The 20,886-nt window shown below is 36.0% G+C and overlaps 1 protein-coding gene across 1 annotated transcript; it reads right to left on the reverse strand.

The window, feature by feature from the left end:
- Positions 1-286: 286 nt before the first annotated feature.
- Positions 287-2,798, reverse strand: LOC113308326 (WUSCHEL-related homeobox 11-like). Its single transcript, XM_026556803.1, has 3 exons — positions 2,061-2,798; positions 870-1,045; positions 287-524 (listed from the first exon to the last, which is right to left on the reverse strand). Exons 1-3 carry the CDS (start codon positions 2,683-2,685, stop codon positions 507-509), a joined length of 819 nt encoding a protein of 272 aa, XP_026412588.1. The 5' UTR covers positions 2,686-2,798; the 3' UTR covers positions 287-506.
- Positions 2,799-20,886: the final 18,088 nt, after the last annotated feature.

Consider the following 20,886-nt stretch of genomic DNA (forward strand, 5'->3'; position numbering starts at 1 on the left):
TGGACTCGAAATTCGACAGATTTGGGTCGGGCATCCTTTGAATTTAAAAGACAAACTAAAAATATAATAAAAAGTCTGAATCAGGTTTGAGCATTGGTAATTTCAGATTTTCAACATTTCTTTTTCGTGTTAGATGTTTGATTAATCATTAGAGGCGTAGAGCAATTCTTATTCACCTGAGTTCAGTGATAGTGAGAGTTAAACTGATTTTTGCCAAGAAAGGAATTACTAACAAATGAAATAGTTGAAACACATTCATTAACTTGAGCTAATTAACAAGGGACTAATTGACAAGGGCTGAACTACTAATACGGAAAAAAAAACCTGACATACAAGACGAGGAAGTAGATCTTCACTCAATTAGACACTCTCCACCGAGAAGGAGAAAAAGAAATGAAAAGAAAGTACATATCGCTTTCCAATCGCTAGATTATTATTTCCGTACACTGGAAACCGGAATCCAAAGAGCTCCCCATTGGTAGGAGAGCAACAACTTGACTCTTATTTTATAAGGATCTTGAAACCTGGAATTCATTTATACATTATTAGTACTTTCTATTTTCTACCAAATTTGGGAAGTCCTGTGTTGCATTCAGAAAACCAAAAAAAGTAATACAATCATTAAGAGAAAAACAACTGCTGCTGTACGAAAGTTTTGAGCGAAAACACTGTGGAGGTTATCAAGAATTTGAAACCTCCATCAGCTATTCAGCTGACAAAGAAGAGAAGATGACTAAATAATTTCTTGATTTCCACATTCACAAAGGAATAATGGGTAACTTTGGTGTATGAAAACTTTGTATACAAGTCCAAGGTTTTCAACCCATATAATAATTGTTGCTAAGAAATTTTAAAAATTCAAGGCTTACCAAGAAATAACTTTCACCCATTTGCAAGCTTTGCAATGAGAAACCATATTCATTGAAAGGAACTGGTACTCCAGAAGAATGAACTAACATAGCGTCTTGACCGAACATACTTTTCATGTCAAGTGGTCCATTTGGAACCTCGGTAGGAACTCCATTGATAAACACAGTTATGAACCCTGCAAACATTCAAGTTTAATTCAGTATTCAACTCTCTGTATGATGTTCCTGTTTTTATGAGATAGTAAAATCAAACCCATAAACCCCAAATGTTCAGGACAGTACTTATTAGGCGGTTTATTCTACAGATTGATCATGCAAACTCACTTAAAAAATTTTAATTGTAAATTCAATTACAGACAGTCGAACTAATTATCCCTACAAAACTGAAGGAAAGTGAAATTCAGTGTTAAGAGAGGAACAATTCCTCACATAAAAGAAATTACTATACCTAATGAGCTTCAATTAGGGGAAAAGACAAACTAATTAGTAAAAAATTACAGGTTTTAGACAATAATTTCTGCAAATTTTCAAAAAAATCAGCACATATGAAATTGGGCAACTAAAAGTGATGAATCATTCACACCTTAAGGTATTTTAACCTGCATTTTCTATACAATCACAATCTTAATTAAAAAAGAAAGAAAAGAAAACCATTGAGAAATTGATAATATCTAAGTTTGCTCCGTTGGCATTGAGATAGAGTGTTTTTTTTTTTTTTTTCCCATTCTGTTCTTAAGAAAGAACTGTCAAAATTCAAGTAAATGAAGAAATGGAGATTGCAGCTAGTTAAACATCTAAATCCGCTAAAATCAAAAATTCCAGCCAATTTCAAGCGAAAGCCGCTTTCAAATTCTGTGGGGAAAAACCTTGAAGGAAGTAAAAAAGAACCAATTAAGAAATTGTGATTGAGTTTTGTAATAACTGAAAGAAAACCTAGAAATTCTGTGGTCCCCAAAACAGAGAATGACTCAAAAACAAGTACAGGTTACAAATCTACTTAGTACAAAACAAACAAACAAACAGCAAATTAAGTCGAGTGGTCCCCAAAATAAGAAGATCAAAAAGAAAAATTCAAAGTTTTTCTTTGTTTTCCCCTAATAGTACAAAAATTTGCATGATCAAACAAATGTTTTTACTGTAGAATATATAGAGAGAAAGAGGTTAAGCTTAAGCCATGCAGTGAATTGTTACCAGTTTGAAAATGCAAATTCGTAGTATTTGAAGAGCACAAAATTGAACTTTGATCAATTTCTGATAAACCCATTTGCTGAGAAAATGAGAAAAGATCATCGACACAAGCATTATCACCAATACCTCCTCCTCCTCCGCAAGAAGATGACGACGACGACGAAGAACCGATTAGAAATGGATGAGAAAACGAAGGATTAGCAAAACATGCAGGAGATGAAGAATTTGAAGATGATGAAGAAGTAGATGATGATGATGAACAAGATGATGATGAAGAAGAAGAGGTGGGTTCATAATGAATTGATAAACCATTTGAAGCTCTAATGTTGGAGGAGTCATTAAGCAATCCAGCTTGAATCTGACGTTGTCGACGTCTCGATCTTGAACGACGATTTTGAAACCAGTAAAACACATTAGCATCGCCAACAGCACCAAATTTCTCTAGTAATTTTCTTATCCTCACTGTTTCATCTTTAGGTGGATTAACCATACCACTGTTGAAAATTGATTCTAGAATGAGGATTTGTTCTGGTTTCGGTGTCCATCTTGATCTAACTGGTTCACTTTTGTTTGAACCTTGACTAGGATGGTTGTTGCGGTTGTTGTGGTCTGGGGCTTGATCTTCCATCACTCAAATCAAAATATTTATTGGTTGAATCAATAGAAAAAAGAAAGATAGCTGAGTTCAAAATATACCAAATGAAATGGAGAACAAACAAACAAAAAAATAAAAAGTGAGAAAGAGAGAGTTGGAAACAATGGAAAGAGAGCACATAAACAGATTCGAAAAGGTGAAATGTGGGTATTTAAAGACATGGAGGGAATGTTGCCTACCTTGTGTCTAAATTACGGAAAAGACCTCCTTCCTAAGATAACACTCGGTAGACTCCTGTAGTCTGTCTATTTTTTTATCCAATCAAGCAGTCATCATGATTTCATGATTTTAGTTCTCTCAATCACACTGTAAACTTGCTATCAAAACTGACCAATCATCAATATTTTGAGCGGCAACCAATCGGGAAGTTTCAAAAAAGACAAAATTTACTTTGTGGTGAAGTATTGCCCGGAATGGCACTGTCCATTTGTAATTTAAGTGTGCACTACTGGATTAATCTTTGAAAATCTTCAACTCTATGGCATCAGTTTCTAAAGCATACGTGGTTTATCAGGAGTTGGTTTTCTTAGTGAGCAAAAAATCAACAGTATTGTTGGACAATCAAACATGGTAAAGTTGACACTTCGCGCTTGATATTTTAGAATATACCTTTGGATTCAAATCATATTACCAATGGAATTTATGAGCCTCCTAGGCACTTCTGAATCTCTGATATGAATCTTGACGTTTCCAAAAAATTAAAGTAGAAAATAAATAAAATGGAATCAATGTATTCTGGGCCAAGAAAATACTAGTATTACAGAGAAGCATGAGCTCACTTCCATTTTTTCCACTACCTTTTCACATTCATTACAAAATCAAGAAATTGCTTTTTAATTCAAGAAGGGAAACAGATGTATGACGGAAAAAGAAGCTTGGGCTTTCGATTGTAATTATTATTATTTATTTTTTTTTGAAAAACAAGTACATTAAGCAAATTAGTCAAACAGGCATGAAGTCTGTTGAGCATTGTGTTTTACAAACGCATAAGTGTCATGATATAGCTCTCTAAACTCATAGTTCGAGTAGTTTGAGTAGAAGTTTGAGGCTATATCATGCAGTTTTGGCAACCAAACCTGCCTTAGGGAAATACATTCAAAAGTACGAAAATATAAAATATAATCTACATATTCATTAATCAAATTGTTTTTGCAGCTCAATTGATGATTAATCCATTTCTTCTTCAGTTCTTTCAGCAGCTTTTTGTTTCCTAATTGGATGGTGCAAGTCCTCTCCTTTCTGTGTCGCGCCCATTTCATGTGTTTCTCCTTCCTTCTGCGAACCTACTCGGCATGTGAAGATTTTGGTGTCTGCAATGTGTAGTCCTTCATCGGGTTCTCCTCCAAAAAGCAGAAAAAAAAACAAAAAAAAATCTCAATCCAAAACCATCATAATTATTTTTTATAAGGTACTACCAATGTAGCATGTGATGGGTTTATACATAGGACGGTGTCCTTCACTCGGAAGCAGTTCGGAAATAAAGAAAGATCAACGACTAGCTACTTTGCAAAGGTTTGTTTAATTAGAAATAAATTTTTGTTTATTGAAAATTTTGAAATATAATAGTAGTACTGAACAGAAAGAGCAAAACAATAACTTCAGTTTAGGGTATGGTCAAGAAACACCGTGCGACCATCCTCAACTCATTTAAGGTTTCTTTTGCTTCTGACGTAGGTTAGATAAAGCCAGAAAGAGATCAACAGTTAAGATTTTCTTTTTCTTTCTGACGTAGGTTAGTGCCAGGAAGAGATTGAATCAACAGAGTACACCGACCTCCAGCCTTAAACCTTCGAAGTTGCCACTAAAAGAAACAGTGGATAACTAAAATTTTGTTGTACAGTAAATGAAAACAGCTGAAATGGGTGACAGAGGCTGAATTAAACCTCGGACACCTCATTTATTTCTCTCTTTCTACACTCACTAACACACAAAACCGACCATGTTTTGTATTGGACGCGTTTTCTTGCCTTTTTGTGCATCTTCCCTTCTGCGCAATTCTGCCGCTTGCACTTTCAAAATTTCCTTAGTTTTTATGATGTTTATCAGTCTGTGTAACACTTCCATAAAGAGAGAAAAAAAGTTAACTTTCAGTTTAAGAACTATATATACGTACTTTAAAGAGGTAAAAGGGCTGTCAACGGTGGATATATATTATACAGAAAGTCAGAAACAACTTGCTCGTACAGTGGATTCCTATGGCTTTGTTTTTGGAAAAAGTTTAGTGTTTTTTCTTTTGTTTGGTACCGAATCTTAAAAAAAAAAAACTCTCCGAATTGGGTATACAAAAACTTACTGGGTTTGAACCCAACCAAGACGGATAAATGGTGTCTAAAATATGTAAAATTATTTCACCACTCTTCTTCTATTACTAAGTAAAACTACTCTCCTTTAGTTCTGGAATTCTTTTTTTTTTTAAATAGAAAAAGAGATTTCCCTCATATTACAAGTAAATGGGGACCATAACGTCTATAATTGGAGGTCCTATAAACCATTACATTTTGATTCTAGATGTGCAAGTTCAAATAAGTTAAAATCGCCCATAGAGCATTTCCAATCCAGTTATGTTTGATAGAATACTTGTTACAAAAAACAACTAAATTGGCTGCCCAATTTATATTAGATCTTATTACCAAAGTAAAGGATTGAACTAAGAAGTTGATATCGAATTTGGTGTTGTCGCAGAATTCGCTACTGATCTTGTATCTTTGTTGTTTTGCCTTTGCATACTTTCCTATAAGCAACAAAAGAGTAGGTTTTGAATTACTTCTGAAAGTAATGGTCTGCCCACTCCACTCCCTGGCCCAATTGAAAGCTGCTTCAACTCCTTCTTTCTCAAGTTGGTTTATAGTTGTTGCGGCTGAAAACATCCCTCTACCTTCTCTGATTTGTCCTGTGACCAATTCCATATTTAGCATTAGAGTTCATCATTGACAGTGCGATGATGATCTTTATGTCAATTTGTTCTGTTTTCCCTTCCGCTTTCTTAGTCACTTTCAGAGTTACATCATTTAGGGGGTTATAATATAAAGATTGCATTATGTTGTGCCCATGTGTTATTCACTGTCATGTAGTTGTTTATGTATTTAAAAATGCTATTAGCTATGATGACACTATTTTGACTTTTTTTCTTAAAAGTGATGTTGCATCTCGCTTTCCAAATATGCCAAACGATAACACTACATAGAACCTGCCAGTCTATTCTGTATCCTCCTCTGTCTGGATTTTCAAAGTAATTACTCAGTCATTCATGAAAAGTATTTGTGCCATTCCAAACGAACTGCATGTCAAAATTGAAGTGTATCCACACTTCGACAGCAAAGTTGCACTCAAGAAATAAATGGGTTAGAGTTTCTTGGTCGTTCATACAAAACTTACAAGTAGTATTTATGCTTGGGATAACAGCTGCAACTCTCATACTGTTAGGCAGTATCGAATGAGCTGCTTTCCAAATGAAGTGTTTAACTGAAGGAGTAGTATTCATTTTCCAAATAATGTTTAACTCTCATACTGTTAGTTCTAGATCTTAACCTCTTCATTTCCTTCTCCCTTTTCATCAACTCTGATAAACAACTCTTCCCTCTATCTTATTCTTTGTCATTTTCAAACGAAAAAAACTCGTCAATTAATTTGTCGTCATGGTATTTCTTTAATTTTCGTGACGACTTTTTATATTTATTTTTGGTTATTATGATCGTAGGGTGAGTATCATGATTACTTTTCATTCTTAAAATAACATTTACAGGGTCATCACGGTAAAAACTTACGAACACGACTACTAACAGGTCATGATATAAATTATTATGGTAACGACTAATGTGGTTAAATATGACACCTTCCTGGATGAAAATATCCTACTAGTCGTCATGGTAACAACATTATAACCATGACGATTCTTTGGATGGTCGTCATTTTGTGAAATTTTTACCTTAACAACCAAAAGTGATTAAATTTAGGCTTATCCTTGGGAAAAACATGATATTAGTTGTCATGATAGTAACATTAGGAGCATGACAATTACAACCCGTCCTCATTTTAGTGAAAAACAAAACTCAGATAGTCCCGTGGTATAATTTTTCTTAACATGACGGTCGTTTAAAATTATTAGTCAGCATGGTTGTAATAAATAAAGCATGACAATATTTTATGTCACTATAAAAATTCGTCATTTTGTTCTAATACCAACCTGCCGACTAGTTATAATCGGCATGTTAACTTTTAAACGAGCATGACGACTATTCATTCCTGAAAAAATCTGTTATTTCCTTATGTTAAATTGAAGAATTAAACCAACTAACCTTGTTTAATTCTGTTTTGAGAGTGTTTTGATACCGTAATTCATTTCCGTTACAAAGTTCTCAAAAATCAATTTTTTTTCTCAAAAAGAAATCTTCCAATTAAATTCATAAGTTTAATCTAACAAGAAAACTAAATTCCATAACTTACAACTCGACCAATTAATGTAACTATATCAACTAATCCAAGCAGCCTGATTAGCGCTAATTAAATAATGATAGTAGTTTAGCCGTTATTAAAGATATATGGTTGGAGGGTTTTAGATTTTACTTCCAAATAATTCTATTTTCTCTTTTAACCTAGCTCCTAATTAGTTTGAGTATATCCTACTCCGGCGAGTTCAAAAAAATGTTAACAAGTAATTTACATCCACGTCTAACAATATTAGAATTTTATGAACGAAACGAATCCCTTTACTTATATAATTCAGTTTCAAGGCTTTGGACGAAGAAAATTTATCACCGAAACTTACATAAAATCAGATAGCCCATAGAGGTAGAATTCACTAATTAACCTCATATATAACTTCAATTAATTTCACAAACCATTTTTTAATATAAAAAACTCACCCTCTCCGTACTATCAAAGATATTGGCGTTTGGAGATTTTTTTTTAAAACATTTTAAGAAGTAGAAAATGCTAGAAAGTCTCTAAACTAGCTAGAGAAAAAACTTTATAGATTGATACTCCATATCTTTGAATTTTTTTTTGGTCGATCAATATATTTAACTTTATTCAAATCAAACTAGTGATTACATGATCGCTTACAAGAATAACAAAAACATCAAAATTACAAGATAATCAAAATCTTAGTACAAATAAATATATCAATTAAAAGTAAATCACGAAGAGAAAGAGCCATAAAATATTCAATTTTCGTAGATGTAACAGGGAAGGATGATGGTATAATCCGGAATCGATTGCGACCATTTAATTTGATTTTCTTCTTTTTCAACAAGAAATTCTCCTAGAAGAAATGAGTATTTTGCCCATAATCTTGTATAACCAAACAATCCTGGATGTCCTAAATCCCTTCGATTGAATATGGATTCAAAAAAATATCGTATTGAATAGTCGATGTTCTTGAATCGAGAATAGCAAGTTACGAACCATCGATCAAAGTTTGAAAAAATCTCCCTCAAAACGAAGAGAAATTTTCCCCAAATAGCAAAGAAAAATCGATCCAAATAGAGAAGAAATATATTGAAAGCCATAAAAAGAACAACTACTTTCATTCGATCATCTATCAATTAAAACTTAAAAAGAAAAGAAATCTTTCCCAGATCTGATTTAAAAGGGACCAAATCTAAACAAGATATTAATGGAGGGTAGGACCTTTTTTCTTAGGGAGGAGAGGAAAGGAGATTAATACTCCATATTAATTATCTATATAAATACCAACGCCTCAGTGGCCCTAGTGGTACTGGTACATGGTTTAGTTTCTTACTCCCTACCAGAGGGTCATCGGTTCAAGGCTTGGTACTAAGAAGAAGAAAAAAAGTCCATATAAATATTAATACAAAATCATAATCCCTATACTCTGGCTAGTTATTTATAGTAATAATCCACATATTAATACTAAAAAAAATAGTCCCTCATACAGAAAATTTAGCTTTATATATTCATTATTAGGCCGGCCGACCGATTGAAGCGTGGGAGGGAGGACCTTCTATATGGTCACTTTTTTGTAAAATGTAAGTGATCAGTTGACACAAAAAGATTGGAAATGGTACGTACCGAAAAACCAAAAATGCAGCTCTGAATCAAATTTTTCTTTTTTTCCTCTAGACATTTTCGTAAATAAATCGAAGAGGAAGGGCTTATATGTATTAGACATTTTCGTAAATAAACCGAAGAGGAATGGAAAATAGGTATTAGAGATTTTCGTAAATAAACCAAAGAGGAAGGATAAATAGGTATAAGAGTCAAATTGTATTATAATTCCTTGGAGCGTCCACAATGGACGAGTAAAAACCAAAATTAGTCCCAAAAACCAATCACAGTGGTACGGAGTAAAACCAAATATCCGGAGTAAAACCAAAATCCAGAGTATATTTGGTCTGAAATCCTGACCAAAACTATATTTGGTCGAGCGAAGATTAAAAGTGCGTTCGATACCAGACGCAGATTAAAAGTTCGTTTGGAGTGGGACGAATATATAAGCTACGCCTGTAAGCCAGACGCAGATTAAAAGTGTGTTCGCATGGGGCGAAGGTATAAACTTCGTTTAGTGGGACGTGAGTATAAAGTTGGTTTGTTTATCAGGCGAGGTTATAAAGTTGGTTTGTTTATCACGCCAGGTTATAATGTTGGTTTGTTTATCAAGCGAGGTTATAACGTCGGTTTGTTTATCAGGCGCACGTATTGCATACGTTTCATTGCAAACGGATATATAGAGTTCGGCCGACTCCAGGTGTAGTTATAATGTTCGTCTGATTCAGGCGTAACTATAATCTCGCCTGTGATTGAGACGCTGATTATACGTTCGCCCCGTTTTAGGCGTAGATTATACGTGCGTTTGACTATAATTTTCTCGTCATCCGCTGTGTTTAACACCGACTATAAACTAAAAAAATTATTTTTTTTTGGTTTTTGCTCTTTGATTATGGTCACGTGATTGGAGATGCTCTTATGTATCATATTTTTTCAGGGATATAATAGGCAAGCAAACTAGAATATAACATATTTAAAAATTCGTGCCTTGGAATTTTAAATTTTTTATCTCGTTGGAAAGATTTTAAAGAGATCTACACAATGAGTACAAACAACAATATCAAATTAAAGTTTTTACGAAAAATTCGGAGGTGTTTATCATTTTAGGCACAACTTTCAAAAATTTATTTCATAACTATTATGCAAACCACCACAAAGGATACATAACACATTATGTAGCCATATTTTGGTTTATGCGTCAACTAATTTTCCACTGCAACTAATAAAACGATGTACTCCCTTCGTTTCAGGAAAAGTGATACTTTCACTTTAGGCACAATTTTTCTTTTACAGTCCAATTACAACAGTGTTTCTTTTTGTTTCCTTTTTTCTTCGGTCGGCCCTCTCCACCGTGGTAGCGATGTCTAGTCCATATTTTGTTGGAACACTATGATACATCAAAATTCATAAGAAATAAAATACTTATCTATAAAAAAGAATTTGTATAAAAAATTTGCTAATATATATTATTTAATATCTAATTTACGAAGAAATTACACACCAGAATTTTTAGATGGCAGCCGAGCGACAAGCTAAACGCCAACTCCTTCTTGAATAGCAACACCCAATTGTTTGAGAAAAAGTTTTTAATTTATGAATTATCTTCAAATATAGGAACATAATGACCTTCTAAATTTATAGATAGATACATGTGTTTAGTAGCATTTAAACAAATATGTATAATATGTATTCATACATAGATATATACCTGTATTCATAGCATCTACCCTCAATTTTCTTTCTTTTTTTTCCCTTTTTTTGAAGGTTATATATCCAATCTTCAAGTTCGTAGAAAAATTGAAAGACCTCTATGAATTAAAGGATGAACATTCAAACATAGATGGTGATAGGGTGTTTTTGTTCTCCCTCCTTCAAATAAAGGTGTAGTAGTAATAGACGTAGAGCAATCACTACAATAAAAAAGATTGATAGACCGTGAAAGAAACCATCAAAACACCGCGTACTCTCACAGGGATGGGAGTCAAAAACCCCACCCCTATAAATCTCTGACAACAGGCCCATGAACTTGTGTCTGTGCGGTTTTTCTCGGCAGTTTTTATGACGGTCCGCCAAGAATTACTGTTACTACAAATGATGTAATAACTATATCTGCACTCTGTCCATTCCAAGAAATTTGCTTTGCCAAGACAATCCTTCCTTGGACTACAGCGGCAAAAGCTTAACAGAGAGTGTATTTACACGGATGTAACTTGGAAATCAGAAGACTCAGAACATCCAGCCACCCCGCAGATCCTCTAAAAAGTACTTCATGTTGTTTCAGACCATATGTGGAGACAGGCCTTCTAATACAGTTAGTTTTGTCAGCTACACACATGCTTGATTTATGACAATTTTCCATTTCACTTCACTAACATTTAAGTGTGTACTTTTCATAAAAATACTAAATTATGACTTACAATTTAATGTAAAAAAAAATATCTATAGAGCTGGACTTAGATGATGAGATCCAAATCAATCAGGATATGTCGGCTAGAAACCAAATCCATATGGATATATGACTCATCTTGGCTACATGATCTAACAAATGGGTTGAAACTCCGCACATGATATCTAGTGTAATGATATATGTTGGAATAATAGCGTGGAAAGACTTGAGGCTCTCAAATTCCACCAACCTATGTATTATGTCTCTTCCTTTGTTCCTAAGATAATGCGGTAAGATCTTTTCTGCATTTCCTCTATTAATGAGTCTTTGAAAGAATATTGGTTCGTACCCCTGTACAATATAAGTGTTACATGATTTCTCGAAAGATATGCAGAAGACACACATAATACAGAAAAAGAAAATAAAAATGTGCATCAAAAACCCACGTTGTCCAATGAAATAAAAAAAGAAAAGAAGAAAGCTTTACTATACTAAAGGATTTACGTTTTGACTCGAAAAGGTCAAACAGGCTATGCATACTAAAGGGTTTCCAGAACCATAGGCTAAGCAAATACAAAAAATCATGAGTATTTGCTTAGCTAGAAAGGTATATAGTTAGGCGATGGAATTGGGTTGAAAAGCAGTATCTGTTCGGTAGAATAGCACAAGAAAAATGCAAGGCGGTAAGGGTCGAACAGTTTTGATTGTAAAGAGGAAAGTTGTACACTGAATGTTACCCCCAAACACAGCAAAATGTCGGTTTGTGTCTCTGTCCTTATCAGTTTTCTTCAGAAGATAATGAAAAGAAATAGAGTTACAACTGGGAGTGTTTTCTTTCTGTTTCTTTTTTGTTTGCTAGCCACTCAACTTCGTTTCACTGCGAGTGAGAAACCGAAGATACTGAATGGTTGTTTGTTTGGTAGAGGTTTACCGTTTTTAGTACAGATATTTGTTTCGTTTTTTGGAATTATCTAGAAATAGAAACTTTGCCTCTAAGCTAAAGGGGTAAAGAATCACGCTGTATATCCACTGTCCCAGCCTTTTTCTCTTGTTTTGTCTAACATTCATGATGAGGGAGTAAGGTTGTCAAGCAATTTTGTCGCCATGTCCCCATTACATGCACGTATGTACCGTTGTACCTATCCCTGGTTTTGATCCAACAGCAGTGAACACATCCTTGTACGAAAAACTGAAGATGTTCAACGATCTGATTTAGTCAATCTCTGACGTTATTAAAGATATCTGACATTCAAAATTTAACATGAATCTGTGAAAGCAACAGCAGTACTATATAGCTAGACTACAAAATACAACTTTTAAAGCAGCTCACTTAGCTAGCTAGCACCAGATACAACTGAAACCGTTATTGTTTTTGTTCGCTTCTATCACTGGAAAGGTTACGAAAGCCATTACAATCTCGCGTAAGTACAGTACATACACCATGTATGTCATCAAGAACACCATACAATACCACCGTTACTCTTTATTTTATGTTTTTTTTTCTTTCTTGGAGTATATAATAATTTGTTTTCCTAATCCATTTTTTCATTTATTTTCTTTTTTCTGAATATAAAGTTCCATATTTAAACAAGATTTTTGTTAAAGGGAGAGCAAAAAGAGATTCGAGAAGAGCGAAAATCGTAGCCAACTCACTAGATAAACCGGGTTATATAGAAATCAACGAGTCGGACGAAATTATCCTTTCTAGTAGCACGAAATTTTCACATACTCGCCGTCCAGTCATAACCAAACCTACTCCTACCTCGTCTTCTACTTTTCTGGAACCCTAATTATCGTTACAGAAACTTAAACTTCCATTAATGGTGGTGAACTTTTCTCTTGCTAATTAAATCCACATTAGCATGTACAACAATTGAATAATTGTGTAGTAGATGGAGAAATCTACATATTATCACCAACAGAAGCGAGATCATAATCTAAAGATTTAAGGCAAAGAGGACAAAATGCTACAACGATTGATTCTAACGTACGGATCCATTCAATCAAGATGGAAGTGTTGTCTGTTCATCTTATCATAGTAATAACACTGTTTCTTTTAGTTTTTTAGAATGATAACAATGATGATTGATGGATTTTCACTATCTATGAAATTGATACAGATTTTTGGTGAACACACCTCTTAAGTCTCGTAACTTAACATTTTTGATTTAATGTACAGTGTATTTTATTTTGGAGTTGAGAAGACGATGCAAGAGGGTTAGGTTTTAGTTGATGTTAAACGTGTGTGAAAAATTTGTGTGATCACGAAGGGTAATTATGTCTGATTCGGACATTTATATTAAATCGAGCCTAGTTAATGAGTCAACAACAATTTTTGCTCTCCTCGAATCTGTTTTTGCTCTCCCTTTAACAAAAATCTTTAAAAAAATATCAGAGACATTACCAAATTATCAAAATGTACTATGATAGATTTCCAATTAGCAAAAGCCTAAAAATTCCTGGCTTGATTGGGGTATACCCAGATTAATTGGGGTATACCTAATGAGACAAAACTCAAGACATTTAGAAGTAAAATAGGCCACCCCTTAACCATATATTTTCTAAATGGATAATATCCCCTTGTTTAATTGACACTAAAAATTCTGATTAGTTTAATTAATTGAGTTCAGATTAGAATTTTGAAATTATGAATTCAGTAGATTAAACCTTTTATCAGTCTTATGAGTTCGAATTCGATCAAAAAATTTTGTTTTGAAAATGTGAAAGGTCGACAAGGTCGACGTTTGAATAAGGTGCCGACTAAGTTTGGCCGGTATGGTCGACGTTTGAATAAGGTGCCGACTAAGTTTAGCCGTCATGGTCCTCGGTTGAAGAAAACGCCGACCATTTTTAGGACGCAAGGGTCTTTGAATGAACAATATGCCGACTATCTTGGGCCAGCAATCTTACGGTCGGCATGTAAATATTTCCTACGATGTCGGCTATCATATAGTCGGCATGCAAATAATTTCTAACATTGTCGGCTGACTTATAGTCGGCATGCTAATAATTTCTAACATTTCCGGCTGTTTGTAACCTTGCCGAGTTGTAGTTATACCCAACAGAAAACAGAGTATGGGAAGATATAATTCACTTTATTCATGCAATTTTGGTTACTACATTGATTGAAACATAAAATCTAACTCCTTGTCGACGGAAAAACGAATGCACTTAGAATGTGCATCAAGCTTTTGAACCCCTAGGCGACCCTAGTGGACGAGTTATAGTCTCGTGAGGGTTTACATAGAGATCTACCCACAAAACCTACACTAAAACCATCAATCTTCGTTGGAGGAATCCCAGTCATCTCCGGCCTGCATGAAGTCCGGGGCATACTCCGGGATTTTGGATACCATGAATTGATAGCTTCCATTGAATTGGAATGCTTCCCCCTTTTCCTCCAAGTAGCGCGCGACAAAAACAAAACACAAACTTACTTTGTTAGTGGTGTTTAGTAGGAAGATCAAACAACATGGATTACGTAAAATAAACCACAAACATACTTACAAATTGTTCAATGGACAAGTTGAAGTGGGTAGCGTTGAAAATCCAGGGTTGGAGAGCTAAATAAGCAAGTATCGCATTTTCGATGACTAGGTTCCTATCATGGACTTGTTGAACACTTCTTCCATTAGGATTCCCAAACTCTTGCCTAAATTTGTTGTGTACCCTAGCCCAAAAGGTTACGGCATCCACCCTTATGGAGGACTGATGTCTAACTCGAGTTTCGTACCACGCTTTGGTGATTGCCAAATCTTCATTTGAATCAAATGATGCCATTATTGTATGTAGAGGTATTGGAAGAGTTAGATGGAGTGTATAATGATATGAGCTTTGGAGAGTATATGCAGATAGGTGTGTGGTGTTTTGTAGAGAGAACTAGTGTATTTATAGGATGGTGCCCAAATTTGGCCGTTATGGTAGCCAATCAATGCAATTGTGCTTGCAAAAATTTGAATTTTGGACACGCCGACTGGGTTTTTTTTTCACCAGTATGCCGACTAAGTTTAGCCGGCAGGGTCATAATTTTCTTACCCTACCGACCTTATTATGATTTTAGGCATCAGGGGTTCATTTTCTTATGTATAACCGTCGGAACGGTATTTGGTCATTAGAGTGCTGGCTTTCTTATAGCCGGCAGGGTCATAATTTTCTTACCCTGCCGACCTTATTATGATTTTAGGCATCAGGAGTTCATTTTCTTCTGTATAACCGTCGGAACGGAATTTGGTCATTAGGGTGCCGGCTTTCTTATAGCCGACAGGGTCATAATTTTCTTACCCTGCTGACCTTATTATGATTTTATACATCAGGAGAAGGTATTTTCTGCAACACAGAGTCGGCAGGGTCGATAACATACTACCTTGCCGGATGTAAAACAACCGGCTGGGTATTAATTATTCTAACCTTGCCGACCCTGGTAACTACACCATTTCTGCTGTCAGGGCCGGCAGCCTGAAAGTTCACAACCTTGCCGGTCCTGGTTTAGTTGGCAATGTAACTTAACAAAATCATGACGGCGGAACTATTGAAACTTTACATAGCTAAACAAACCATTCATTTAACAACTAGAAATCCAACATTTTTTGTCCAAAATACCAAAACATGTCCCATAAACCTTAAAAAAACATTTGTCCAACCATTAACCTTAACATTTGTCTACCACAACATAAAGAAATAAAGTAGGAATGCATTCATTCACCACCACGACCACGACCACGACCATGGTCTCGTTTAGGAGAACCACCACTACTACTACATTCACCACCACGGGAACATCCTCTCTTTTTGTCAGCATTCATCTTGGCTTGTTCTTCCCTCCTGGCTTTTTCTTCCCTCTTTACTTCAGCATCAGCTTGCTTGAACAATTCATAGGCATCCTCATTGTCAACATTTCTAGGATATTCAATGTGTTTGGTTTGCTCTTCAATCGACAAAGGCTCTCCTCTTTCTCTCACGCAACACATCACTCTCACAAGGATCTTCAAATGCTCCTTTTATTTTCAATTAAACAACAAACAATTAATAGAATGATTCGACAATGTAATCTTAAAACAGTAAGAGCAACTCTAAAATACTTACAAAGAACTTAAGACTTGTTGCTGGGTCTTTCGATGCCATCTTCCTCTTACGAGCCAATTGTTCAACAGTCTGTTCCCTAATCACAGTAGGACGAGCCCAACCCAAGTACCACGGCATGTAATTCTCATGATCTTCATGACCTTTGGTCACCTCGTCCAAAAGACTCGTATCGACTTTACAGTTACGTCTTCCGTTCCAATGCTCTTTACTTGGTGCTGGAGCATAACGGACTTTAATACTTTTTTGGGATGTGGTGCACCCTGCCCTCTCCACTTTAAGGAACGACTGAACATCGAAATGGGTTTCTTCTTGGACGTAACCCAATTGTCGCATTACCCGATGTGGATCGTACATTGAAAATCCATGGGTGAACAACAAGGGACCGTAGTAGAATGCAATATCATCTCTCATTTGGATTAAACCTTGATTTCTAGCATCTCGATATGGATCAAATATTACCTCATCCACAGTCAATTTGTCCAAGGCGATTCGCTCGTTGATAAGAAGCTGCGGCATATCCTTATCCTGGGCACCCTTAAAACTGTATCTTTGTCCTCTTGGCTTATCAATCACAAGATTCTCATTCACTTTGACGTAGGTGTTGACTTTCACTAAAGTAGGGAAGTGCTCATATATCCAAACCTATGCAAACACAAAGTTTAGTAAGAATCTTATCTTACGAGTATTTTGCAAATATAAATGATTTAGACAATAAAATTACCTGGAATAGACATAGATTTGCATTGACTTGCGCAGTGAGTGCCCTTGAAGCCTTTGTAAACTCATTTTTCAAGTAGGAGACCACCGCAGTACCCCAAGAATACTCATGCATCTGATCTAAGGTATCCAATAGTTGAAGATACCTGGCGTCGACCAAGCTTCCGGAACTGTCAGGGAAGATACATTTGCCCAGGACGTATAACAAATAATATGACGCGGTAGCAGTGATTCGCACCAAGTCCACCCTTCCTTCCTCAGCATAGATTTTCTTGGTCCCAGATAATGTATCCCTCAACTTCTTCAGATTAAACTTCTTGCTTAGATGACCATACTTCATCACAAGCATAGACTCCGTCTCAATCTGATCCCAACCGAACAAGGTCTTGGTCAATTTAAAGATACCCTCCCAAATAATGCTATTATCGAAGCCCTCACTGATTTCTTTTCCCTCAACCTCGAGGCCTAGAATTTGATGAGCATCATCGGGAGTTATCGACATCTCACCGAATGGGAATAACATTGTATCAGTCTCTCCGTAGAACCTCTCACAGAATGCAGATATGGTAACTCTATCATACTAAATATTCGAACTCTCCACCGCAGGCCACAACCCGGAGTTCTTGACAATCGCTTGTACTTCATCACATTCGACGTCAACACTAGTACAGAAATGGACTTTAGCCACGCCAAATATAAATTTGCCTGTCACGCCTTTTTGGATTTGGCGTGTCTATAGGGTAGAAGTATACCCTATAGACACACAATGTTCAATGGGAATGTTCATATAAGTACTTTCAGCCACGCCAGGGCTACTAGCGTGTCAAAATTTCAACCGTTTAGTCACGTTAACTTCAAATTTTTGATTGGGCGTGTTTATAGACCAGTCTATGGCCACATTAGGTATTGGGTGTGTTTATAGACCAGTTTATGGCCACATTAGGGAGTTGTGGCGTGTCCAAAAGGTTAGTCACGCCATTTAAGGTGTGGTTTTAAAGTTGGTTCATTAGACACACCAGTATATGCGTGTCCATAGTGTACGATTCATTGACACGCCAAATTCAAAGTGTGACCAAAAAGTTCTTCTTTGGAGACGCCGGTATATGTGTGTCCATAGTGTACGATTTATAGACACGTCAGTATATCGTGTCCATAGTGTAGGATACATAGACACGCGAAGTTGAAAGTGTGGCCAAAAAGTTCTTCTTTGGACACACTAGTATATGTGTGTCCATAGTGTGCGTTCTAAAGACACACCGGTTTTATAGCGTGGCTAAAAAGTTCGTTTTGAAAAAATTAATAAAAATCTTTCGCCCATATTCGAACGCATGACCTCGAAGATTTAGATAACGTACCAATCCACCAAGCTGGCCATCTTTAGATGTTTATGATTAGTGTTTTGAAAATACTAGATTGGTTGAACTACTCAACATTTAAATAAACACGCCAAGTTGAAAGTGTGGCCAAAAAGTTCTTCTTTGGACACGCTAGTATATGTGTGTCCATAGTGTGTGTTCTATAGACACGCCGGTTTTATAGCGTGGCTAAAAAGTTCGTTTTGAAAAAATTAATAAAAATCTTTCGCCCATATTCAAACGCATGACCTCGAAGGATTTAGATAACGTACCAATCCACCAAGCTTCCCATCTTTAGATGTTTTTGATTAGTTTTTTGAAAATACTAGATTGGTTGAACTACTCAACATTTAAATAAACACACCAAGTTGAAAGTATGGCCAAAAAGTACACCCAAAACCCTCAAGACTAATTCCCTAGCTTTCTCTGGAATAGATTCTGACTTGGATGTTCTACAAGTTATTGGGTTCTCCAAAACTATTTCTGCAAATCTTCTAAACACCTATAATCAAAATTTCTTTGGTAATCTGTTGCATTGGAATGTTATAAATAACTTGGGAGTCTGCAATTTGGTTTCTAAAAGATCCTACTCCTGGACTATGTGTGCTACCAAAATTTCCTCTCAGCTACCACACTGCATTTCTGGTAAGATTTTTCATTGCTCTCTCAAGCATTCATGTACTAATATGTTATTCTATATTTATAACTTCAAAGTTGCCTATGCTACCAGTTGGAGTAGTTCATATGAATGCCCAGATAAAACTATTAACCCCATAAAACAATTTCAAACCTTCATAATAACGAGAAAATTTCCAAAGGTGTCTAGTTTTCTTTAGTTATTCCCAAAAATGTTATAAATTACCAAAAATGTTTGAATATGTACCCATTGCTTGATATTGTGTACACAATATCAAGAATCCACACCTATAATGTGTACACATTATACCCTTTTTGGAATTTTTAAAAAACTAGACATTTTTAGTAAATAACTTTCTGTAGAAAACACTTTTGGGCATAACCCCCTTTCAAATTCCCCCTGCTATTTACTATAGTCACCATATCAAGCTCAAAACCAAAATTAAACACAACAACCACTCAACCAAGAATAATACAATAACCCAGAACCATATATACATTCAATTGAACATCATTGTCTTTAAAACCAACACTATCAAATCCAAAATCATCACCACTAGCATTAAATGTTTATCCATGAGAAACATATGCAATATTCAGCCAAAAAACATTTACAGGAATACTTACTTTACCATCTGGAAGGGGATGGTTGAATACTGGTCAAGCTCCTGGTGCAACCCCAGAGGTCCCCACACCACTTCCAACAACCTTCTTGTTATCCCCACTCCTTTCTGGTGCAGCCCTCCTCCTTGGAACAGAATAGTTTCCCCTAGGAGGAGGCATAGGCACTACTACATCCTCAGGAATCTCATTATAATCAGTTATCTCCCCTGGTCAGAAGATTGCAATATCATAAGCATCCTTTGCCAACTGTCACATCACTGGTGCCAGCATGAAGATATTGGGGAATACTACCACATCATTGGGGAGACCATGAGTGTCATTCTCCCGAATCTTAGCTTTGCATGCAACTGGAACTGGTGCAGAATAGAACCCCTGTCTAGCACCACCACAAACCACCTGCTGCTCCCCTACAAGCACCACACCTTCATTAATCACAAACCGGCCTTTGTCAGGATGAACGTCATACACCACCCACCCTTCATCATCCCCTTGGAGTTGAGGAAGTTGAGGATCCAACGCATAAACACTGGCACTATCATGCATAACAACCTTATCCTCTTTGACTTCTCCAACACCTCCAGTACCAACTTGCATGTTTGGCTTTGGTTCCTCACTACTGCTACTGCTTATCTCTACTACCTGTCAAATTGGAGAAATGGGGGAATCCCAATCAATAACACCATCACAGTTACTAATAAAGACAATTACAACTATGAAATTCACTTTCAACACCTTGAACCCAACAATTCTTCCATGATTATCAAAAATCAATACCTGGTTTTCTTGCATATTCATCTTAGCCTTCTTTTCCTCTGGTCTACCCATGGATTCCTGATTTGTAGACATGGCTGGGCGATCATTCAGATTTATATATGCATTATAACCTCGCTTAGGCATAGCTTCAACAATTGGAACACTGAAGTGATTTTGCGGAGATGGAATGTGGAAGTTACAGAGTTACAAAATTGGAAATTAAAGTTGATTTCTTCTAAACAGGCCTTATGGACGAGAAGACCAACAGTTAACACATCTCACCCATCCTTTTTCAATCCTCGAGATCAATTAGTTGAGATATCGTGGAGGCACATGCCTACTAAGTGCATAAAAACACCTATTGAACGCCACCCCAACTTATTGGCCGTTAAGAGGCGGCAGCAAACACTTGGCAGCTATTTGGCAAGCAGACTCTCTAAGCGGGCTACCCGTGACCCGAAGTCGAAAACCAATACCGAACCGCAGCTGCCCTCAATTATTTTCGTCAGAGACGGTCTTGAAGTGGCAAGTGGAAGCCAATTACCTTAAAAATTCTAGAAGAAGACGATGTCATCCTTCTGACGTCTGAATGGATGATCGTGTGGTAGGTATCTT

Source organism: Papaver somniferum, chromosome 9 (assembly GCF_003573695.1).
Source record: "Papaver somniferum cultivar HN1 chromosome 9, ASM357369v1, whole genome shotgun sequence".
NCBI classification, from domain to species: Eukaryota; Viridiplantae; Streptophyta; class Magnoliopsida; order Ranunculales; family Papaveraceae; genus Papaver; species Papaver somniferum.

Excerpts from the sequence above, each read along its gene's own strand:
- LOC113308326 (XM_026556803.1), bottom strand. The coding sequence starts at position 2,685 with ATGGAAGATCAAGCCCCAGACCACAACAACCGCAACAACCATCCTAGT. Across the intron at positions 1,046-2,060 it reads GAATTTGCATTTTCAAACTG|GGTTCATAACTGTGTTTATC; the intron begins GTAACAATTCAC and ends GAATGTTTGCAG.